At 41.4% G+C, this 25607-nt stretch overlaps 1 protein-coding gene and 1 pseudogene across 2 annotated transcripts in view; one reads left to right on the top strand and one right to left on the bottom strand.

Annotated features, from left to right (window-relative positions):
* Window positions 1–25311, bottom strand: part of LOC124777839 — a 151692-nt gene extending 126381 nt beyond the window's left edge. For both annotated transcript variants that reach the window (XM_047253375.1, XM_047253374.1), the window contains exon 1: window positions 25197–25311. In XM_047253375.1, the coding sequence (XP_047109331.1) occupies window positions 25197–25265 (69 nt within the window). In that variant the 5' untranslated portion in view covers window positions 25266–25311. The remainder of the gene's footprint in view (window positions 1–25196) is intronic.
* On the top strand, window positions 17531–17648 carry LOC124778093 (annotated as a pseudogene).
* Window positions 25312–25607: the final 296 nt, after the last annotated feature.

Raw genomic sequence — 25607 nt, 5'->3', positions numbered from 1 at the left:
GAACTGGTTTACTACTTCCTCCTTCTGCCCTCTAACCCACGTTACCTTTTCCTTAGCATTGGCACCTGTGTTGGAGGGGAGTCCATCAGTTTTGTATTGGTTGAGTGTGAAGCGTATTGGATCATGGTCTGCAGATCCCCTGCCTACAATACAGACAGTGTACAAATCCCTATCAAAGTTAACAATGATGTTATCTATAAATGCTCCATCACATGTGGAATTTCTATTGCTACAATATAGATTGAACATTCTGAGGAGGTTGAAAAAATACTTTGTGTCTTGCTCACAATCATTTCCCATTTCTATATTGAAGCCTCCACAGATAGCAATTTTTGATTTAGATTTTAACAACTTTTCCATTATTAATTCAAATTTCTCAAAGAAAGCACACATGTCACCACTTGTAGAGACTTACAATATTTAGATTATGATTCACAAGATTTACTTAGGTGAATTCCCCATTCATTTCGGAACAATACGGGCTAATATCAATTTTTCTGAATATTGTCCCCTCTTTAACAAAAATGCCTGCCCCCTGCTCCCATTTTTTTGCTTCCCGACACATTACATCTGCAGCAACATATCCCTGAGGTATAAAGCAATCTACCTCACTACTCCTCAGCCGGTGCTCTGATATACAAACAACATTTACTTTCTTATCAATGCAGAAATACTCCAGTTCCAACAATTTATTCCTAATGCTACATAAATTCACTTGCAACACAGTTAGTGTTTTCTTAATATGCCAAAGTTTTTTAGTTATATTCTGTGTCATGTCCTGTTCTTTGACCTGGTGAGGTTCCAAAAATCCTTGAGAAGCTTCTACATTTCGATTAATTTCACGATTTTTATTTAGAGAAGATATTTTTGATTTGTCACCCCCTACAGACAGTATCAGTTTCCCTCATTTTTAATTATTTTACGAATATCAACGAGCATTTTTCTAAAAGTCATTGTACCAAGTCTATTTAAAAGAACACCATCACTACCCTTGATATTTGTCACTTAGGAATATGTTTGGGTCAACGAAAATTGCACCAAGTTCATCACACTGTTCCCTGATGCCACTGTTTAAATTGTTTATGTGAATATTACTCACAGATCTTCTTTGTAAAATTCCACTGATTACCAGTCTTGAGCTTGTGTAAACAATTTTGGCACAGCGAATTACGTTTCGTGTTTCATTTGTTATTTCTTCCTGGCTGTTGCTTCATAATGAATTTGTCCCTGCATGTATTACAATAGCTTTGAAATTTGTCTTAGTACGACTATTATTTCTGGAGGTAAAATAATGCTTTTTGATATTTTTAAAATGTTTTTTGAGTTGATGAGGATGAATGCCAAGGCAAACATCGACATCACAGTTCGGAACTACCACATTTTTCAGTATGGAGTCGCCAATACCGAGAAATGCATTTTCGTCAACCTGTTTCGATGAGATACCGGTATTTTAGAGTTTCTTCTTTTGCTGTTGTTGTTGTGGTCTTCAGTCCTGAGACTGGTTTGATGCAACTCTCCATGCTACTCTATCCCATGCAAGCCTCTTCATCTCCCAGTACCTACCGCAACCTACATCCTTCTGAGTCTGCTTAGTGTATTCATCTCTTGGTCTCCCTCTACGATTTTTACCCTCCACGCTGGCCTCCAATACTAAATTGGTGATCCCTTGATGCCTCAGAACATTTCCTACCAACCGATGCCTTCTTCTAGTAAAGTTGTGCCACAAACTTCTCCCCAATTCTATTCAATACTTCCTCATTAGTTATGTGATCTACCCATCTAATCTTCAGCATTCTTCTGTAGCACCACATTTCGAAAGCTTCTATTCTCTTCTTGTCCAAACTATTTATCGTCCATGTTTCACTTCCGTACATGGGTACACTCCATACAAATACTTTCAGAAACGACTTCCTGACACTTAAATCAATACTCGATGTTAACAAATTTCTCTTCTTCAGAAACGCTTTCCTTGCCATTGCTAGTCTACATTTTATATCCTCTCTACTTCGGCCATCATCAGTTATTTTGCTCCCAAATAGCAAAACTCCTTTACTACTTTAAATGTCTCATTTCCTTATCTAATTCCCTCAGCATCACCTGACTTAATTCGACTACATTCCATTATCCTCGTTTTCCTTTTGTTGATGTTCATCTTATATCCTCCTTTCAAGACAGTGTCCATTCCGTTCAACTGCTCTTCCAAGTCCTTTGTTGTCTCTGACAGAATTACAATGTCATCGGCGAACCTCAAAGTTTTTATTTCTTCTCCATGGATTTTAATACCTACTCCGAATTTTTCTTTTGTTTCCTTCACTGCTTGCTCAATATACAGATTGAATAACATTGGGGAGAGACTACAATCCTGTCTCACTCCCTTCCCAACCACTGCTTCCCTTTCATGTCCCTCGACTCTTATAACTGCCATCTGGTTTCTGTACAAATTGTAAATAGCCTTTTGCTCCCTGTATTTTACCCCTGCCACCTTGGCCGGCCGAAGTGGCCGTGCGGTTAAAAGGCGCTGCAGTCTGGAACCGCAAGACCGCTACGGTCGCAGGTTCGAATCCTGCCTCGGGCATGGATGTTTGTGATGTCCTTAGGTTAGTTAGGTTTAACTAGTTCTAAGTTCTAGTGGACTAATGACCTCAGCAGTTGAGTCCCATAGTGCTCAGAGCCATTTGAACCATTTGAACCTGCCACCTTGAAAGAGAGTATTCCAGTCAACATTGTCAAAAGCTTACAAATGCTAATTCTACGGAATCCAAACTGATCTTCCCCGAGGCCGGCTTCTACTAGTTTCTCCATTTGTCTGTAAAGAATTCGCGTTAGTATTTTGCAACTGTGACTTATTAAACTGATAGTTCGGTAATTTTCACATCTGTCAACACCTGCTTTCTTTGTGATTGGAATAATTATATTCTTCTTGAAGTCTGAGGGTATTTCGCCTGTTTCATACACCTTGCTCACCAGATGGTAGAGTTTTGTCAGGACTGGCTCTCCAAAGGCCGTCAGTAGCTCTAACGGAATGTTGTCTACTCTGGGGGCTGTCAAACTCTTCACGCAGTATCGTATCTCCCATTTCATCTTCATTTACATCCTCTTCCATTTCCATAATATTGTCCTCAAGTACATTACCCTTGTATAGACCCTCTATATACTCCTTCCACCTTTCTGCTTTCCCTTCTTTGCTTAGAACTGGGTTTCCATCTGAGCTCTTGATGTTCATGCAAGTGGTTCTCTTATCTCCAAAGGTCTCTCTAATTTTTGTGTAGACAGTATCTATCTTACCCCTAGTGATACTCGCTTCTACATCCTTATGTTTGTCCTCTAGCCATCCCTGCTTAGCAATTTTGCACTTCCTGTCGATCTCATTTTTGAGACGTTTGCATTCCTTTTTGCCTGCTTCATTTACTGCATTTTTATATTTTCTCCTTTCATCAATTAAATTCAATATATCTTCTGTTACCCAAGGATTTCTACTAGCCCTCGTCTTTTTACCTACTTGCTCCTCTGCTGCCTTCACTACTTCATTCCTCAGAGCTACCCATTCTTCTTCTAGTGTATTTCTTTCGCCCATTCCTGTCAATTGTTCCCTTATGCTCTCCCTGAAACTCTGTACAACCTCTGGTTCTTTCAGTTTATCCAGGTCCCATCTCCTTAAATTCCCACCTTTTTGCAGTTTCTTCAGTTTTAATCTACAGATCATAACCAATAGATTGTGGTCAGAGTCCACATCTGCTCCTGGAAATGTCTTACAATTTAAACCTGGTTCCTAAATCTCTGTCTTACCATTATATAATCTATCTGAACCTTTTTGTGCATAACTGTTTTCCAAGTGTATTTGTTTACAGATTTTCCACTCGGTAAGTCCTCTGCGTCTTTTTTCACTCAAATTTGCACTTGAGAATCGTCCTTGTTTTGTATTGTACTTGACAAAGAATCTCCACATGCACTAGAAAGTGTTTCACTTGCCAACTTTGCGTTTGCTTCTTTCAGAGATTTAATCTCCTTTTTCAGAGATCCAATATCACTTTGTAGCACTTTTATTATTATATGTCTCTATGTTCTGTCTCTCAGAAACGCTGTTCAACGCTCACCTATGATACAAACAGTTTGAATTTGCTGCTGTAGATAATTTGAAAGAAAAATTCATGAATGATTAAAGTAATGATGAAGCCGAATCATATTGGTACTTAAGTTGACAAACTTAGACATAGCTTTACTCTAATAGCATTTAAATACAGACTAGACTCTGACACAAAACTTACGGAAGATCAAGTGATGCCCAGTAGTAGCATAGCTGTAGAGCGTTTGAGTCTGAGTCCAAGTTTCTGCCAGTAGTTGGCACTGCATTTGCAAAGAAATAGAAGATGACGGTGAAAGGAAATTCAAATATCGAAGATGGTGAATACTGGCAAATTTAAAAATGGAGGAGGCACTGGCAGGAATTTCAAAAGTGAAAGATAGAGCATTAAACATTTCAAAGAAACCAAGATGATGGAACTAGCCCAGTTGTGCTATTTAACCCCTCCCCTCACCTCTCCCCATCTTTGCTCATCCTTCTTGACCAATCATACAGCAGTATTTTGCAGTCCATTAAAATGAAACAGACAATCACAATGCAATCCTAGAGCATCAATATTGGCCTTGCTTGAAAGAATTCGAACGACTTAATTTTTTTGCCATGTTTATAAGTATTTATATAAAAATTTACATAAACGGTGTACTTAGCAGTATTTCCACATTTAAAAGATACACACACACATACAATGTTTGTACCATGAACTTACAGTTTAAGGGGCATTGGTGAAAGTACAAAGTTTGATCTGTGTACCATATATAGTGTAGGGCTGAACAGACTCTAATATTATTTGTAAGTAGGCTGTTTAGGTTTTTTTTATTGGTAACGCCACGTAGCGCTCTGTATGAAAATCACTGGCTGTGCTGTGTGCAGTCTGTGGCTGGTTTGCATTGTTGTTTGCTATTGTAGTGTTGGGCAACTGGATGTTAACAGCGCGTAGCGTTGCGCACTTGGAGGTGAGCTGCCAGCAGTGGTGGATGTGGGGAGAGAGATGGCGGAGTTTTGAGAGCGGATAATCTGGACGTGTGTCCATCAGAGACAGTAAATTTGTAAGACTGGATGTTATGAACTGATATATATATATATATATATATATATATATATATATATATATATATATATATAAAATGACTTTTGAACACTATTAAGGTAAATACATTGTTTGTTCTCTATCAAAATCTTTCATTTGCTTAATATGCCTATCAGTAGTTAGTGCCTTCAGTAGCTAGAATCTTTTATTTAGATGGCAGTAGTGGCACTCACTGTATTGCAGTAGTTTGAGTAACGAAGATTTTTGTGAGGTAAGTGATTTGTGAAAGGTATAGGTTAATGTTAGTCAGGGCCATTCTTTTGTAGGGATTATTGAAAGTCAGATTGCGTTGCGCTAAAAATATTGTGTGTCAGTTTAAGCACAGTCATGTATAATTTTTCTAAGGGGACGTTTCATATTTTACACATCCAAATTTTTGTATGATGCTTGTAAAATGTCACAATATCCAAGTGTAAAATGTATGCAAAAATATTTCAGCAACATAAAAAATTTATTGTTTATGTAAATAGTCACAATATTATTTCCCTCAAATTAAATATTTTCGGACCTAAACTGTTATATGTTGCTAGTCAAAAGTCACTATGTTCTTTCCAGAACTAAAATGTCAGCAAAAAATACGTCAGCAACAAGAAATGTGATGCATACATCAAGTGTTACAATGTTATTTTACACACACAGAAACACGCACACTTGCATATATACCAGATTTAGGTACAGTGTGCCAAACCATACATGTCCTGTGAGTGTGGGCCGCGGCTCAGTCTGCCTTGGGTTTGCTTGGTCCTCCTTGGAAGTATCCAGACTGGCATGACAGTCCATTTAGTACTGTGGTTACGCGTTTTCCGGTCACCACTCTTCACTGGTGAACAGGACCAGTGCGTTTTTCAAGGACACTGATTTACCAGAGGAGATCATCAAGAAATTTTCACCACAAGGACCTGTACTGCAAACCCTAAGGTCTACAAAAATGGGGTGCCGATTCGCCCCATAGTCGGCAGTGACAGGGCTCCCTCATATTTGCTGGCATAACAAATGGCAGAAATACCAAGCACTTATGTGGTTAAGTGCCCATAGCACCTCCGCAATTCTGTGGATTTTGTGAATAGCTTCAACAACTTCAGACTAGCGACTCAGATATCCCAGTGAGTCTTGATGTCGTTTCGTTATAAACCAGAGTGCCTCTATGAGTTATTATAAATCACTGGTCAAAAGTTGACAGGAAGACCACCGATCTTTCAGGCATGTCCTCACCTCCACATAGTATCTGTTTAATGACGAAAACTATGAATAAACGAAAGAAGTCGCAATGGGCAGCTCACTCTCGCCTGTACTTGAGAATTTGTATATGGAGCACTTTGAGGAGTAGCCATGATATCATCCAAATGGAAACCCATCATCTGGCCTAATGGAAGGGACAAACTCGCAGAATTTCTTGTACTTCTGCATTCTCTACATCTGAACATCAGATTCGCTATGGAAACCGAAGCAGAAAGAAGACTACCATTCATTAACGTCATGATCAAGATAAGAGCTGATGGCACCCTGGGGCACAGTGTGTATCGGGAGAAAACGCATGTAGTCCTGTATTTGCTCTCAGACATCTGCCACTATTCTGCACAGATACACAGGGTGTGCACCATCTCAGACCCAGAGGGTCTGCCCCAAGAACTGATATAGCTCAGAACTGTGCTACTCAGAATGCCACATAAGGTGCGCTTCCACCCCACCACTTCAGTATAACCTGTGCTGTACTGAAGAAATCAAAGTGGAAGAGGGATCCACTGCCTTTATACCATAAACTGGTGTAATATCGAAAAAACCAGATACATACCGAGAAAGCACTGAATAAAAACTGTCTTTTGCCCGCCCAATAAAACACGGACATTGAGGGGAGCGTTTAAGATAACCTCGGTTTGCGGAAGGCTGGGTTATATCAGATTCCGTGCTAATGTGGAAATACACTGAGGTGACAAAAGTCATGGGATAGCGATACGCACATATACAGATGGTCGTAGCATTGTGTACACAAGGTATGAAACGGCAGTGCATTAGCGGAGCTGTCATTTTTAATCAGGTGATTCTTGTGAAAAGGAGTCCGGCGTGATTATGATCGCACGACGAGAATTAACAATCTTTGAACCTGGAATGGTTGTTGGAGCTAGACTCATTAGACATTGCTTTTCGGAAGTCATTACGGAATTCAATATTCTGAGATCCAAAGTGTCAAGAATGCGCCGAGAACACCAAATTTCAGGAATTCCTTCCCACCATGGATAACACAGTGGCCGATGACCTTCATTTAACTACCGAGAGCAGTGGCGTTTGCGTAGAGTTGTCAGTGCTAACAGAGAAGCAACACTCCAAGAAATAACAGCAAAAATGAATGTGGGACGTACGACGTACGTATCCATTACAATAGTGCGACGAAATATGGCAGTAATGTGCTAGGGCAGCAGACAAAAAACGCGTATACCTTTGCTAACAGCACGACATCACCTCAGCGCCACTCGTGGGCTCGCGATGGTATCAGTTGGACCCTAGACGACCAGAAAACCGTAGCCTGGTCAGATGAGTCCCCATTTCAGTTGGTAAGAGCTGGTGGTAAGTTTGCATGTGGCTCAGATCCACGGAGCCATTAACCCAAGTTGTCAACAAGGCACCATGAAATCTCTTGATGGCCAAATAATGGCGTGGGCTATGTGTACATGGAATAGACTACATCTCCTGGTTATGTTCAGCTGCCTGGAGACCATTTGCAGCCATTCATAGACTTCATGTTCCCAAACAAAGACGTGATTTTTACGGTTGACAATGCACCATGTCACCGGGCCACAGTTGTTCGCAACTGGTTTGAAGAACATTCTGGATAAAATTAGCGAATGAAATGGCCATCCAGACCGCCCAATACAAGTCCCATGAAATATTTATGGGACATAATCGAGAGGTCAGCAACACTTTCGCAGCTAAGGATGGCTACAGAGACAGCAGAGCTCAATATTTCTGTAGGGGGCTTCCAACAACTTGTTGAGCCCATGCCATGTCGAGTTGCCGCACTACGCCAGGCAAAAGGGTGTCCAACACGATATCAAGAGGTAGCCCAAGACCTTGGTCACGTTAGAGTATACTGGACAAACAGTGTACACAATCGAATATTGATGCCGAGAACACCAGCAGTACATTCAGCTAATGTATTCCAGCAAGTCGGCGGTCGCAGTGCAGTCTTTTCTCGAGAGCCATGCGATGGAATGCGAACGTCCTAGGATTTTAGCACAGACTTCGAAATGCTGTGGCAGCTTCGTTAGGAAAACCATCGATATAGCATCGAATAAGCGAACCACATAGCTTGCAAAACTGCAAACGGCTGCCGTTGGCTGGGAGCCAACCAGCTCGCCAAAGGCTTAACACTGATGCAGCGACTTAGGAAAGAATTTGAGAAAGTATCTATTATTTTATTATTATGTAGTATTCTGTCTAGTGGCAGGTCCATGTCTTCGTTCGGAGAATTTCTGATTCCACTGTTTCCTATCTTCAGCTTCTTCCTTCAGTCTGTTGTATCTCCTTCCATCTTTCATGTCGTCCAGATGTTGAATTCTTCTTCTTCCTCGTCCTGCGTTTCCTCTGAGTTTCCCTTCGATGACATCATGTATGAGTCCCTCGTGTCTAAGTACATGTCCAATCCAGTTGGCCTTTCTCTGAAGAATTGTACGCAGAATACTTCTCTCCTACTCTTCGCAGTACATCGTCATTTTTTATGCGATCTGTCCACTTGATCTTTTCGATTCTCCTCCAGCACCACATTTCAAAGTATTTTTTCTCCTTCTTTCTAATTGTCCATGTCTCTGCTCCATACAGTGCAATGCTCCAAATGTTGCACTTTATCAGTTTTTTCCTCAATGCCAAACTCAACTTGCTGGTCAGCAGTCCTCTTCTTGTTGAAAACAGCTTTGGTCATAGCGATTCTTGCTCGAATTTCGTTGGCGCAGTGGGCATCCTTTGTGATAAAACTTCCCAGGTACTTGAACTGATTAACATTTTCCAGTTCCCGATTGCCAACAGTTATCTTCAAGTGTTTCTCACGTTTTGATATGCGCATGTCTTTTGATTTTTTGATGTTGATTTCCATGCCGTATTTTCTTCCCGTTTCCACCAGATTGTTCATCATGTGTTGCAGCTGTCTCTGATTTTTGGCGAGCACTACCAGGTCGTCTGCATATTTGTTGGTGTTGATGAGACTTCCTCCTACTTTGAAGTTTCCGCATCCTTTTAGCGCTTCTCTCGCCAGCATTTCTCCATACAGGTTGAAGAGACTTGGCGACAGACAACATCCTTGTTTCACTCCCCTTCCTATTTCCACACTGTTCGTTTCTCCATAGTTCAGTCGTACCTTTACCCTTTGTCCCAGGAACAAGTTCCTTATAAGTCTCCGATCTCTCCAGTTGATTCCTGTTTCCTTAAGGATGTTCATCAATATATTCCAATTGACTCTGTCGAAGGCCTTCTGCCAGTCTATAAAACAAGCGCAAACTTCTTTGTTAACGGCCAAAACTCTCTCTGACAATATCCTTGTCATGCCAATGGCGTCTCTAGTCCCTTATCGACATGTATTCGAAATGGTTGGTGCAGATCTCAAATATAGTAATAAAATAAACATTACAGTTCACGAAAAGAAAAATATCCAGTGAGGAAATGGAAGAGCCGACTAAGAGGCAACGTTCACAAATTTCAACAAAGGCTGCAAATAATTTGGTCGGATCAATGGTGCCAAGGCTTTCTAAAACGTTTACAGACTAAATTTTCCATTATCGGCTATCAAATTACACTAAAGTCTATTTAAAATATGTTCTGCAAAAATTCGCACAACATAGCTATAAGAAGCGATCGAAAAGTTTCTGTTTGAGTGCGTTCTTGCAGCGCATACGCAACGTAGCACAATTCCGATGCAGATACACATTAAAGAGCCAAAGAAGCTGGTACACCTGCCTAATATCGTGTAGGGCCCCCGCCAGAACGCAGAAGTGCCGCAACACGACGTGGCATTGACTCGACTAATGTCTGAAGTACTGATAGAGGGAACTGACACCATGAATACAGCAGAACTGTCCATAAATCCATAAGAGTACGAGGAGGTGGAGATCTCTTCTGAACAGCACGTTGCAAGGCATCCCAGATATGGTCACTAATGTTCATGCCTGGAGGTTTGGTAGCCAGCGTAAGTGTTTAAACTCAGACCAGTGTCCCTGGAGCCACTCTGTAGTAATTCTGGACGTTTGGGGTGCCGCATTGTCCTGCTGGAATTGTCCACTTCCGTCGGAATGCATAATGGACATGAATGGACGCAGGTGACCATACAGTATGCTTACGTACGTGTCACCTGTCAGAGTCGTATCTAGATCTACCAGGGGTCTCACATCACGCCCCACACCATTACAGAGCCTCCACCATCTTGAACAGCCGCCTGCTGACATGCAAGGTCCATGGATTCATGAGGTTGTCTCCATACCCCCACACATCCATCCGCTCGATACAATTTGAAACGAGACTCGTCCGACCAGGCAACATGTTTCCAGTTATCAACAGTCCATTGTCGGTGTTGACGGGCCCAGGCAAGGTGTAAAGCTTTTGTGTTGTGCAGTGATCGAGGGTACACGAGTGGGCCCTCTACTCCGAAAGCCCATATCGATTATGTTTCGTTGAATCGTTCGCACCCTGACACTTGTTGATGGCCTAGCATTGAAATCTGCAGCAATTTGGGGAAGGGTTGCATTTCTGTTACGTTGAACGATTCTCTTCAGTCGTCGTTGGTCCTGTTCTTGCAGGATCTTTTTCCGGCTGCATCGATGTCGGAGATTTGATGTTTTACCGGATTCCTGATATTCACGCTACACTCGTGAAATGATCGTACAAGAAAATCCTCGCTTCACCACTACCTCGGAGATACTGTGTCCCATCGCTCGTGCGACGACTATAACACAACGTTCAAACTCACTTAATATCTTGATAACCTGCCACTGTAGCAGCAGTAACCGATCTAACAACTGCGGCAGACATTTGTTGTCTTATATAGGCGTTGCCGCCGCAGGCAGGCCGTATTCTGCCTCTTTACATCTGTCTGTATTTGAATACGCATGCCTGTACCAGTTTCTTTGGCACCGAAATGTAGGCAAAAGATCAATGTGGCTTTCGTGTCTTTCCGACATGTGTGTGGTAAATGCGGAAACGTGAACTATGGCGACGTTATTACTAAATGCATCCAAACAGGACCGACATTTCTTGGCTGCCGACGGACATACGCCGGCAGACCTCCACCGAAGAACGAAAAATGTGTATGGGGCAGCATGTATGTCGAAAACCGCGCCCGGGGAAACTGCGACAAGGGGTCTGCTGCTTCTTGATAACGCACGTCCCCATATCACAAATGTCGTAACGCAGAAGTTACGCCAACTTAAGTGGGAGACATTCGAGCACAGCCCTATAGTCCTGATATTCTTCCATACAATTACCACGCCTTCGGCCCCTTATTAAAGGCCTCCGTCGGATGTGCACCAGCCAGTTACGAACTACTTCAAGCAGCAGGACACGTGTTTTACTAAACGGGTATCTTCAGTCTGGTGCGTCGTCGGTGGAATGATTACATCAGTGCTCACGGTGATTTTGAGTTACTGACATGCCGTGCTACCTTCTATCAGAAACTTTTTGATCATCTCTTATAAAAGAAAGAGAAACTGACCAAACGTGATTTTAAAAAGGAGGTCTGGATCCCCCGTCTTAAATTCTCCGTTTTTGAAAAAAAGGAGAGAATTAAGTTTTTAAAAATTTTCTGCCACTTTTCCCTTCGGATTTTAATGTCACCACCTCTTGCATTTTTATATTTCTCACCATCCGCCATCTTGAATTTTTTAATTTCGCACCACCGACCACTAGTGGTGCACCACAGTTACGTCGGCGCCGATTTTTTACAGCGCAGTTTTACTATACACGGTACACTTAAACCACGGCGGCAAGCCAACAGCTTACAAACTTAGCCGTTTCGGAACCCTTGGCCCGAAAGCCAATGATCATGCCCCTTTGAACGTCAGATAAATGGCTCCGTAGTATTACAACTACTGCACTGTTAACCCGGTGTCCCCCGTCCCCCCTCCCCCTTATTCAGGGTGAGTCACCTGAAACTAGCACTGCAAATGTTGCGATAGTGGAAAGTGCTACTGATTTACGGTTTTCACAGAATGGATTGGTAACCAGGGACTCGTATAGTTAGCCCATTAACACATTCTAATAATACTTAGAAAGTGTATTTTTATAAAAAAATACGCTTCTTTAATTGGAACAATGCCTATTGACATTGCCGGCCGTGGTGGAGGAGCGGTTCTAGGCGCTTCAGTCCGAAACCGCGCGACTGCTACGGTCGCAGGTTAGAATCCTGCCTCGGGCATGGATGTGTATGATGTCCTTACGTTAGTTAGGTTTAAGTAGTTCTAAGTTCTAGGGGACTGATGACCTCAGATGTTAAGTCCCATAGTGCTCAGAGCCATTTTGAACCTATTGACATTAACAGACTAAAGGTAGGGTAAATTAGAATGTCAGTGGTGTTTCTTGTAGGATTCTAGTGCGAGTTGTTTACGAGATATCGTATTTTGAAAAGTCCCCAGACCGACACTCGTACAATGCCTGTAGTAGCACACAGTAAATAACAACACAAGTGCATATTCTAGTTATGCGGATTCCGGTCAGTAAGGAGACAATTGTCCATCAGAGGTTGTGTTCAAAATGACCACAGGCAGCGGCAATGCATGCTTCCAGTCTGGTACTGAACGACCGCTGCACGTTTCAGCAGTGATGTCCGTGATACGCAACGTAGCACGATTCCGATGCAGATGCACACTAAAGAGCCAAAGAAACTGGTACACCTACCTAATGTCGTGTAGGACCCCCGCCAGAACGCAGAAGTGCCGCAACACGACGTGGCAGCCTGCAGTAATACTTCGTTGTATAGCATCAGGTGTAGTTGGTATGTCCTTGTAGACAGTGCCTTTCAGCTTTCTCCACAGAAAAAAAAAAAAAAACCTGTAGGCGTCAAATCCTGGGAACAGGCCGGCCAAGGTACATGTCCTCTGTCTCCAATCCAACGATTTGAAAACAATTCCTGAAGACATGTTGCAGTACTTGTGCATTATGGGCTGAACAACCATCATGTACGTACCAAAGGTTCCTCCAAGTCTGCAGACGAGCGTCTTCTACCATCCTTGGAAGATAGTCTTGGGTTACCAGATTTCGGAATGCCAAAAAGAGGACATTTTCCATATTTTAGGATGAAAACAGAGGACACTTTCTATTTCTTAAATTTATTACATAAGAAAAAAAATAAAAACGTTACACACATCTCACCCAACTACGTATTTTTCATTTGACTGAATCTTTTTTAAAACTTCCTTTTCTTGACACAAATATTTAAAAAAAGTTCCTTTTCTTGACATAAATATTTAAAAAAGTTCTTGCAATTCAAATTTCTAAAATTAAATTTCATCATTACAATCCCCTTTACAGTGTCAATAGTGAGTCTATTTCTCTCCTTTGTCCACTGTGCCTCTATTAAGGAGAACAACCTCTCCACACAATCATTATAGGCTGGCAACGCGAAGAAGAATTGTGCAATTTTAATTAATTCACTAAACTGTTCCTCACTGGTACACGACTCAACATACTTGCACCACTTCTTATGGGTCGGTTCTGATTTTCCATCATATGTGGCTATGATTTTTTTTAAACTGGAAAACTGATCAAAGCACTTTTCATCGTCAATTTTAATATATTTATTCAACAAAAATTTGATTGATTCTTCCACGTAAGACCAAGATATATCTGAAAAATCGAGCCACTTAAAACAAGAAAATTCACAAAATGGTTCCATCCACATACTCAGGTACTCCAAACATCCTTCATAGAGGGTACCAACATGGCACTTAAAATCCTTCACCTTGAGAGCATAACCATAATTTTCCTTTGAAACAATCTTTCTTTCACACTCAAAGATATAAAATTTTCATCTTTTCTGTGCTGAAGAACACCACGAAGGGAATCCAGTTCATTCATGACATCGATAAGGGAGTTTTCTTCCTTTTCTAAGATACTAATATAATTATGAAAAATGCCAACTAAAGATTGGATATGCCATAGATATAGCTCATTGATAGTGTCGATAAAAAAAATTCTTTAGGACTGTTGGAGGTTTGTTTTGTGACAGAAAGAAGGATTTCAGAGCGGGAAACATCTCTGTAAGTCTCTGAATGGCTGGAAATAGACAGCCATCGAGTCTTGCTATGGCTGAGAAGTTGTTGGTACTCTATTTTGACAAAATCACAAAATTTCTTTAGTGACTCTACACGGACAGTGTATATCGAAAAATGATTATATATTTTCATTACTAATCCTCGTAAGTCAATTTCAAAGAGGTCAGTTCCTTGCTGAATGTAGTTATTAAGAACATGAGAAGGACATCCCCCTCCAACCATTACCTTGTTAAGTACCCTCTTTAGATTAACAAATACATTATTTCCATCACCTCTTTTAATGCCACCAAACATTGTGTTGCAATTATCAGCACCAAATGCCACACATTTGTCCCTAATTTTAAACTTGTTAAGCGTATCAGTGATATATGTTGAAATAGTTTCTGCAGCTTCATTTGGTCTACTTTCAATATTTAGAAGTTTAATTTGCAGTCCTCCATTCCTGTGATCAAAGTAATGAACTATAATGGGAATCATTTTAATATTCCCATGGTTGCTAGCATCTGTCGAGACACCGACAAAAGGAATGCACTCCAGATCTTTCATGATGCATTCTAGTGAATGAGGTGCTAGGACTGAATTCACTATTGCTTCAGTTTTGGTACGTCCACGGGAGATTTTTGATGATATGGACGAGTCATGGAAAATTTCTCTCAACAGTCCGCTGGTACAGTCCATAGATTTGTAACTGCTGTGGTGAAACACAGTATGGTATGCATGAGTTTCTTCAGCAGCACTTACTTTGGTGTCCAGTTCAGCACAGGGTTTTGTAAAAAAAATTACTCACTTTACCTGATGAACTTGAACCTCTAACACACTTCATACGTTTTTTCTGTTTTCATGTGCACTTCTAGATCGCTGGTGCCGTGATTTGCTATAGATACATAGGTGCCTGGGCAACAAACCATACATTCTGCTTCCCATTGAACTCTTCCAGGACGAAAGCTCGGATATTTTTCTCTGAGTTTATCCGTAAATACACACTTCCTCTTTGGCATGATGAGAAATTATCTTAAACAAGAGTTAAACAAAGAATGATCAATAGGTATTGTTCAGCTAAACCATGAAAAATTCTTCACTTACAAAACTTAACTATAATTCTGTGCCATAAGCTATATTTTGAAATTCACGAAACTTGCCGAGTAAGCTGAATACGGAAAGTAAAGATGCAGCTGGATGATCAACAAGTTCGCTAAAACACTTATGTCACACAACAACAAAGAGCACGTTGACAATCACAGCTATGCTTTGACCATAGATACTACCCATGGTCGAAGCAGCTATCTCGAAGGTAAAAGATACATAATTTTTTCGATTTTGTGAATGTAACAGACCGAATTTAAGCTAATAACAAATGATGCAATTCAATGACCGTAGAAAAAAGTACATAAATTGTTGACGATACGAGATGAAAACAAAAATCAAAAGATCTTCATTCCCAAAACCAAAAAATGCGGACGTTAACAGAAATCGCAAAAATGTATGCGGACGCTACATTTCACGTCGAAAATGAGGACACGTCCGCGTAAATGCGGACGTCTGGTAACCCTAAGATAGTCTGTTAGCAGGCTGCGATATCTGTCAGCGTTCAGTGCTCCGTCCATGAAAAACTGGCCTATGAGCTGATGGTTCACTAACACACACCACACGTTTACACTTCATGGATGCTGACGTTCCACTTGACGAAGCCAACGGGGTTTGTCAACAGATCAACAGTGTACGTTTCGGCCGTTTACCAGGCCATGATTGGTAAATGTGGCTTCGTCACTAAAGAGATACATGATGCTTCTGAAGTATTTTGTCGTAATGCCCATGTACAGAAGCTAAACGATTCTCATAATAGTTTGCACGTAGCTCTTGATGAAAGATACACTCTCCATGCACCACGAGCATGTCGGCTTTTTCTACATTGGTAAATTCTGTCGTCGATTCACAACCTACTGCTTGGACTGTCACACAAACTAATTAGCAAGTCGCAATGCACTTGAGGAATATACGAACACGTTGTAAGCAAACATAGCCTAGCGACTACTCAGATTGAATGGCACAAACAAGTGTCGGTGTTGAAACTTTGGGCAATGCGGTATCTAGTAAAAGACTCGCACTAGAGTCCTGCAACAAACACTACTGACATTTGAATTTACCCTTATTTTATCGTTAATGTCAATATACATTGTTCTATTTGAAAAAGTGTTTGTCTGCACAAAAAAATACACTTCATAAACTTTATTACAACCTGTTGATTGGATAATAACACGAGCCCTCGACTATCAATCCAGTCTGTGAAAACCGTGCATCAACAACACTTTCCATTTCCAAAACATCTGCAGTGCAAGTTTTGGATGATTCACCCAGTATATCCTTCACTGCCACTGCTACCATCTGCTTTCTGTGAGTGGTTATTGCACGTTAACAGCCAACATAGGCGGTGTTCACATGTGTAAGAAAGTTTTCACACAATATGTTAGTGTACAGTTCACTTAAGTGCATATGATATTTCTTACATTATTGTGGCCACTCAGCACCAAAGAGAAAATAAATTTACAATACTTATTTAATGCGCTGAAGATTTGCAGAAGTCAGGTTTTACGTAACACTCACGCTATTCTACGTTATTGTTAATATACCGACATCACTCGGATCTACTAACATATTTATTTGGAGTAAAAGCAGTTGGCCGCAGATACACTCTTTAGGCTATTCTTAACTTAAATTTGCCGGCCACGGTGGCCGTGCGGTTCTAGGCGCTCCAGTCCGGAGCCGCGCTGTTGCTACGGTCGCAGGTTCGAATCCTGCCTCGGGCATGGGTGTATGTGATGTCCTTAGGTTAGTTAGGTTTAAGTAGTTCTAAGTTCTAGGGGACTGATGACCACAGCAGTTGAGTCCCATAGTGCTCAGAGCCATTTGAGCCATCTTTTTAGCTTAAATTTAAACAGCGGTTGAATGTCTTACGGCTGATGGCAAATTACAGAAAAAATTGTGGTTTGAACAATGGAAGTAACTTTAAATCACTGTAACGATTGGTCATATTTTTATTAATGATTCCATAAACCGAGCCAGTGGTTTGAAAAGATTATACATTATGTACGATAAATTTGATTAAGGTATAAATATACTGCCAACGGCCTTGCCGCAGTGGTAACACCGGTTCCCGTCCGATCTCCGAAGTTAAGCGCAGTCAGGCTGGGCTAGCACTTGGATGGGTGACCATCCGGTCTGCCGAGCGCTGTTGGCAAGCGGGGTGCACTCAGCCCTTGTGAGGCAAACTGAGGAGCTACTTGACTGAGAAGTAGCGGCTCCGGTCTCGGAAACTGACATACGGCCGTGAGAGCGGTGTGCTGACCACATGCCCCTCCATATCTGCATCCAGTGACACCGTGGTCTGAGGATGACACGGCGGCCGGTCGGTACCGTTGGGCTCTCATGGCCTATTCGGGAGGAGTTTTCTAGTTTTTTAATAAATATACTGGAAAACTGTCGTCAATACCTCTGTTTCTTTGAAGAAGGAATCAGTAGTCGATATCTCCATTTCTTTGAAGAGGCCTCCGCTGGATATTCTCGCGTTCACACCACAAATATTTCGTATTACACACTTTTTTTCGGAAAACTTCAGCTTGCCTTAAAGTTATCCCATATGACGTTATGGAATGAAAACAAGCAAACTATGCTAGCTTTTTATTAATACGGCGCAGGACTTCAAAAACGTAAGTTACACGCTATTACGGCAGGCCGCGCAACTTATTCTGAATGCTGCACAATTGTCACTATGTGACTATGAAACAATTGAAACAAATCCCGTTTTTGAAAATGGTTCGTATGGCTCTGAGCACTATGGGACTTAACTTCTGAGGTCATTACTCCCCTAGAACTTAGAACTACTTAAACCTAACTAACCTAAGGACATCACACACATCCATGCCCGAGGCAGGATTCGAACCTGCGACCGTAGCGGTCGCGCAGTTCCAGACTGTAGCGCCTAGAACTGCTCGGCCAAGTCGGCCGGCACCTGCGAATGTTTCACAAACAACATGCAATGCCATATCTACTCGCAGTAATCGCTCCTGGATATCTGATGATTGATAAATTCCAAATCGCGTCATATGAGCAATAGAATCATTTGTTCGTCTTTTACCATCGCGGCCCAGTCAGCTTGAATGCAGAACTACGGCTGCTTTTAATTTCAAGTTTGACATCGGACAAGGAATGACAACAGAAACATTTTTTCGTCCGATATAATTACAAATTAACGATTTAGAGCTTTTTTGTTTTATTTGTATTGTAAAATTTTATTTCTTGCCAAACTTCATCATTGTAGATCAATAGGAAGTACCTTATACTTTTGGATGAGTGAGTTTGCGAGTGTGAAAACATGCGACATAAATGGCGGTACTTTTCGATTGCACTGACTTAGAAGCTAACGTTTGTTATACCAGCAAAGGACTATAGACCTTAATATGTGACATAAATTTCAACTTGGTACTTCTGTCCGTCGCTGACAAAAAGGGGTCTTAACAGACGGACGAGTAGACAGACAGTCTGATCACAAATGACAAAAAGATTTTTTTCCTGTTATATAACAACATATTTACAGTTTTCGGACTTTCTCCTTAGGTTGTACTGTGAAACTTTGCTTCTTGCCAAATATGATGATTGTAGGTCGGCGGAAATACCCTATAGGTTTTCATGGGTGAGTGTGCGAGTATTAAAATATGTGACATAAATGGCCGTTTCTTTGGATTGCATTGACTTATAAGCCTCGAGTTTTTACAGCGCCAAGGGACCATAGGCCTTAGTGCATGACACAAATTCCAGCTTGATACGTCAACCCGCTCCTGAAAAAAACGGTTTTTAACAGTCAGATAGGCAGACAGATAGACAAGACAAACGGACAACAAAGCGATCCTATACGGGTTCCGTTTCCATCGATTCAGGCACGGAACCCTAAAAAGAACGAACACAATCTGGGCCACTGTTTATGGTTATTTGGATTAGCAGTTTCGACCTTTGTTACGGGCTATCCTCAGACCCAGTGTCTAATAAAAAATCAGAAAGTATTACGATAGTACAAAGCTGAGTTTTAAATGAATCTTCATCCCGATTCGCTTCCCAATAATTAGGTTTGATTGCATCATCAGGTATCCTCGCCTGGTAGCTGAATGGTAGCCGGCACGGTAGCTGAGCGTGTAATAAAAAGCTGAGTTAATGTACCCACGAGGAACTTCAACAAGCGTCGTGGGACGTCCGCCCCGAACAAATAGAACGAACAATAAGGAACAAAATGAGATCAATCCCCAAAAATGTGGTCTGCGCGACGGAATGTCATGCCTAACGTCCAGGGTTCCATTCCCGGCTGGGTCGGAGGTTTTCTCCGCTCAAGGACTGGGTGTTGTGTTGTCCTTACCATCATCATTTCATCTCCATCGACCCGCAAGTCGCCGAAGTGGCGTCAACTCGAAAGACTTGCACCAGGCGAACGGCCTACCGGGCAGGAGGCCCTAGCCACACGGCATTTCCATCATTAGGTTTTACTTTTATTTTTGTTCAAATGTTTGAGCGCATCGGAAACAGGACTCGCTAGAAATTACATAATCGACTTTTGTCCGAATTTTCATAGCCAAAGGAAGAGTCGTAAATGGTAAATATAGGATATCAAATTGTCGTGAGGTCTAGTTTTTCAAAAGGAGATTTAATTGCTTGAAAGTAATCAGGAGAATTAAAAAATTGTAAATGGTCTGAGGGATAACTGAAATATTCCACGAACAGCTGCTGCTAGCTGTGTAGAACAAATGTCAAAAAATATCAAACCACACCAAAAATTGAAACTTCTCTGCTTTGTCTTGAGCTACAACTCTTAATAATAATAGAACACGAATCCGTATTTAAATTTATTGCATTACATGCTTCCTGAACAAAAGTTGAAAATAAAAAACGGTCACATGTTTTGCGAAATGATTTCTCTAAAACAAAGGAATAAAATATAGTAGAGTAACATTTGACGCGCCTTTGACTGACGCTCGAACCCGTCTACAGCAAATAAGATGCATACTAAGAATTTAAAGTTCGATGTTTAACTTTGAATCTTACAACTCTAAAGTGTAATAGAATATACTTGTGCAGTGGAATTTCAGTTAGTACTCTCCCTACGCCACTAACGTGTTAGCATCTCAGGTGTTGTACATAGTTTGGAACATCATTCAAAGGCGCGTCAGATGTTCCTCTATCTGTTTTATTTCCAACTTTTAGACAAACCATTTCATAAAACATATGACCTTTTTTCAAATTTTTATTCATTTGTATACAGCCTCTGAATTTTTCATGTCAGCTTACTATGAGCAGTGTGCTATTGTATCCGTTTCTCTTCTTTCACTAGACGCTGGATCTGAGGATGATCTGTATGAAAGGCCGAAATCGGTGATCCAAATAAACGTAGGCAGTATCTGTATAATTCATTACATAGGAAGCTTACCTCCGAAAAACGCATTTAGTTTATCACAGCACTTTACTGTCGTCCAGCCGTTACCTTTAATTGTTAAAAATAGAAAAAACACCAACAGCTGGTTCCATGACTTCGTTACTAATTTGAACTACTTTCCTTTAAATATGTTTGAAACTCTGAAATTTTAAGCATGGCAGCAGTCAGCAACTGTAGAACTGAGGATACAGTGGAGGTCATACATCCAACTAGCTGCACGTCAAAATTTACTAAAACCTTTACCTAGGTTCCGACAGATATAAAGCTGTCTGCCTCAAGCAATAACGCGTGTCACATATTGCATGAAAAGATAAACTAAGTCACAAGACTTAGTAAACAATAAAATTATCCATATAGATGCAACGACATAGCCATAAGGTTGGATCATTTTTGCTGTTGACTAACACTTACGGCTGTGTCCAGAATGAGATTTTCACTCTGCAGCGGAGTGTGCGCTGATATGATACTTCCTGATAGATTAAAACTGTGTGCCGGACTGAGACTCGAACTCGGGACCTTTGCCTTTCGCGGGCAGCTGCTCTACCAACTGAGCTACCCAAGCACGACCAACGCCCCCTCCTCACCGCTTTACTTCCGCCAGTACCTCGTCTCCTACTTTCCAAACTTCACAGAAGCTCTCCTGCGAACCTGAAGTTTGGAAAGTAGGAGACGAGGTACTGGCGGAAGTACAGTTGTGAGGACAGGGGTAGCTCAGTTGATTGAGCACTTGCCCGCGAAAGGCAAAGGTCCCGAGTTCGTGTCTCGGTCCGGCACACAGTTTTAATCTGCCAGGAAGTTTCACTTATGGCTGTGTTTATATGGCTGTGTTTATATGGATAACTTTATTGTTGACCAAGCCTTATAACTTCGCTTCTCTTTTCACGCAATACGTGACAGGTTTTGTTTGTTTTGCTTTGTTTTGTTTTAGGGCGCAAAATCATCTAAGATCATACGCGCCCATGTCAGAACCGTAGAATACTAAGACAAAAAAGGAGTTAAAAGCGACTACACGTTAAGCCCAATCGACAGAAGGAAAGCAGGGGCTTCTCTTGGAGAAGGTTTAAGTAGTTCTAAGTTCTAGGGGACTGATGACCTCAGATGTTAAGTCCCATAGTGATCAGAGCCAATTTTCCAGAAAAACAGGCTAGTTATTAAAATAGCACCACACTGAAGACTATTCCTATAGCTCTGAATATTTTAAGAACCTCTAGTTACCCACTGTCCGAAGTATGACACTCCTTCGTGTTATTGGAAACCGTCGGTGATAACGCCCTCCACCAATCCAGACTCTGTGCTGGCTGCCTTTCTGTTACCGGCAGTCATGGCGGGTTATCAATCATTGTGAAACGTGTGCGTAGCCCTATTGTCGGATCAGGTGCACTGTTTACTGGCGGGGCAAGACCCAAGCACTTCGCATGGTTACAAAAGAAAAGTCCTACAGGTTGACGTTGATTATCAGGAGCATACTACTCGAATCACGGCTGTACATCAAACTAGTGATGTCATCACTAACAATATAGCATCTACCTCAGCGTGTTCATAACAAAAATATAGAAGCTGTGAGCATCGCCGCAAGACCCAGAACTATCAGACATTTTTCCATTGTCAAAACTGACGGTGGATCTTATCTCACGTGATGGGTCGACAGTTCATTTCCTTCGTAATGTGCTTATCTGTGAACAGTAGATATGACTTGGTGGGGCTGCATCATAATATTCTCAAATAAAGGTTACTTCTTGAACTGACATCAACAAGCTCACCAAGTCATAAAAATTTCGTCTCACATTTCAACGTCAGTAAAACTGCCATTATCTCTTAATAGAAGTGCTTATTTAAATGTTTGTTCTGTGGTTAGTCCTAGGACCACCGGCCTGAAGTGTGTACTGTTACTTACCTAACACTTCGCATAATCAACTACCTTGCTTCCAGTCTTCTGTCACAGACTACGGCCTTCTTGAGCTCCGAAAAAATAAACAACCGGACTATTCTCGTTACGATGGCAGTCGTTGTGAGCACGGATACAAACATGGGTGCTGGCACTACACTACTGTGTCTGTCGATGTCATGATCTGGAGACAGCGTATGTGTGACTTTGAACTTGAAGCCCAAGCATCAAAACCGATACAGGGATTAGTGAACACAGGGTTGTCGTAGCGAGACTGAATATTGGAATCTCCAAATCCTCCAAAAATAAACGAAAAATACACCTATTCAAAAAATCTGATAAAAATTCACTTGACGCCTTCCTGAGAGACAATCCACACTCATTCTAAATTAATAATATAAGTGTAGACCAGATGTTGCTTGCATTCAAAGAAATAGTATCAGCAGCAGTTGAGAGATTTATACCAAATAAATTAACAAACGACGGAGCTGATCCTCCTTGATACACAAAACGGGTTAGAACACTGCTGCGGAAACAACGAAACAAACATGCCAAATTTAAACAGACGCAAAATCCCCAAGATTGGCGATCTTTTACAGAAGCTCGAAATATAGCGCGGACTTCAATGCGAGGTGCCTATAACAGTTTCCACAACGAAACTTTGTCTCTAAACCTAGCAGAAAATCCAAAGAGATTCTGGTCGTATGTGAAGTATGTTAGTGGCAAGAAACAATCAATGCCTTCTCTGCGTGATAGCAATGGAGATACTATCGAAGACAGTGCTGCCAAAGCAGAGTTACCAAACACAGCCTTTCGAAATGCCTTCGCAAAAGAAGACGAAGCAAATATTCCAGAATTCGAATCGAGAACAGGTGCCAACATGTGTAACGTAGAAGTAAATATCCTCAGAGTAGTGAAGCAACTTAAATCAGTTAATAAAAGCAAGTCTTCTGCTCCAGACTGTATACCAATTACGTTCCTTTCGGAGTATGCTGATGCATTCGCTCCATACTTAACAATCATATATAACCGTTCGCTCTATGAAACATCCGTACCCAAAGACTGGAAAGTTGCACAAGTCACACCAATATTCAAGAACGATAGTAGGATGAATCCACTTAATTACAGGCCCATATCATTAACGTCGATATCATTAATGTCGATATGCAGCGGGATTTTGGAACATATATTGTGTTCGAACATTATGAATTACCTCGAAGAAAACTGCTACTGACACACAGTCAACATGGCTTTAGAAAACATCGTTCTTGTGAACCACAACTAGCTCTTTATTCACATGAAGTATTGAGTGATACTGATAAGGGATTTCAGATCGATTCCGTATTTCTGGATTTCCGGAAGGTTTTTGACACTGTACCATACAAGCGGCGTGTAGTGAAATTTTCGTCTTATGGTACATAGTCTCAGTTATGTAACTGGATTTGTGATTTCCCGTCAGAAAGGTCACAGTTCGTAGTAATTGATGGAAAGTCATCGAGTAAAACAGAAGTGATTTCTGGCGTTCCTCAAGGTAGTGTTACGGGCCCTTTGCTTTTCCTTATCTATATACACGATTTGGGAGACAATCTGAGCAACCGTCTTAAGTTGTTTGCAGATGACGCTGTCGTTTATCGACTAATAAATTCATTAGAAGATCAAAACAAATTGCAAAACGATTTAGGAAAGATATCTGAATGGTGCGAAAATTGGCAGTTGACCATAAAAACGAAAAGTGTGAGGTCATCCACATGAGTGCTAAAAGGAATCCGTTAACCTTCGGTTACACGATAAATCAGTCTAATCTAAAGGCCGTAAAATCATCTAAATACCTAGGTATTACAATTACAAACAACTTAAATTGGAAGGAACACATAGGAAATGTTGTGGGGAATGCAAACCAACGTCTGCGTTTTTTTGACGGGACACTTAGAAAATGTAGCAGATCTACTAAGGAGACTGCCTACACTACGCTTGTCCGTTCTCTTTTAGAATGCTACCGCGCGGTGTGGGATCCTTACCACATAGGACTGACGGAGTACATCGAAAAAGTTCAAAGAAGGGCAGCACATTTCGTATTATCGCGAAATATGGGAGAGAGTGTCACAGAAATGATACAGGCTTTGGGCTGGACATCATTAAAAGAAAGGCGTTTTTCGTTGCGACGGAATCTTCTCACGAAATTCCAATCACCAACTTTCTCCTTCGAATGCGAAAACGTTTTGTTGACACCGACCTACATAGGGAGAAACGATCACCACGATAGAATAAGGGAAATCAGAGCTCGCACGGAAAGATATAGGTGTTCGTTCTTTCCGCGCGCTATACGAGATTGGAATAATAAAGAATTGTGAAGGTGGTTCGATGAAACTTCTGCCAGGCACTTAAATGTGATTTGCAGAGTATCGATGTAGATGTACGTGACTCACGTGAAAGAGAAGATTGGCGACGGTGACCGTGGCGTAACAGAGGATCAGGCTAGATGCGAGCGCCAGCATTGCTCGGGGCTCAATGCGAGCTGATTTGGCCGGCGGAAGAGGAGCTTCACACTTGGTAAAGGACCTTAATTTATTTTAGATGTCAGCTGTAGATATTGGCCGTACATCCGGAAGTCACGGGCAACGCAACAGCGTAAATCGTTGTCCTTTTGTGACTTTTTTTCGTTCGCGTGACTATAATGGCCTTCAGTAGCTGCACTTGTCTCTTTTGGTCGCTTGCTGCAAAAATCGTAATGTTCATTAGAAAAACGTTTTTTAGTAGCAACCATGTCATGATACACCGCTTTAGTGACATGTTACCAACGACATTACTTTTATAGCGTTATTATTTCGTGACTGGAG

Source organism: Schistocerca piceifrons, chromosome 2, assembly GCF_021461385.2.
Source record: "Schistocerca piceifrons isolate TAMUIC-IGC-003096 chromosome 2, iqSchPice1.1, whole genome shotgun sequence".
Classification (NCBI taxonomy): Eukaryota; Metazoa; Arthropoda; class Insecta; order Orthoptera; family Acrididae; genus Schistocerca; species Schistocerca piceifrons.
This window is presented reverse-complemented; position numbering and strand designations above follow the sequence as displayed.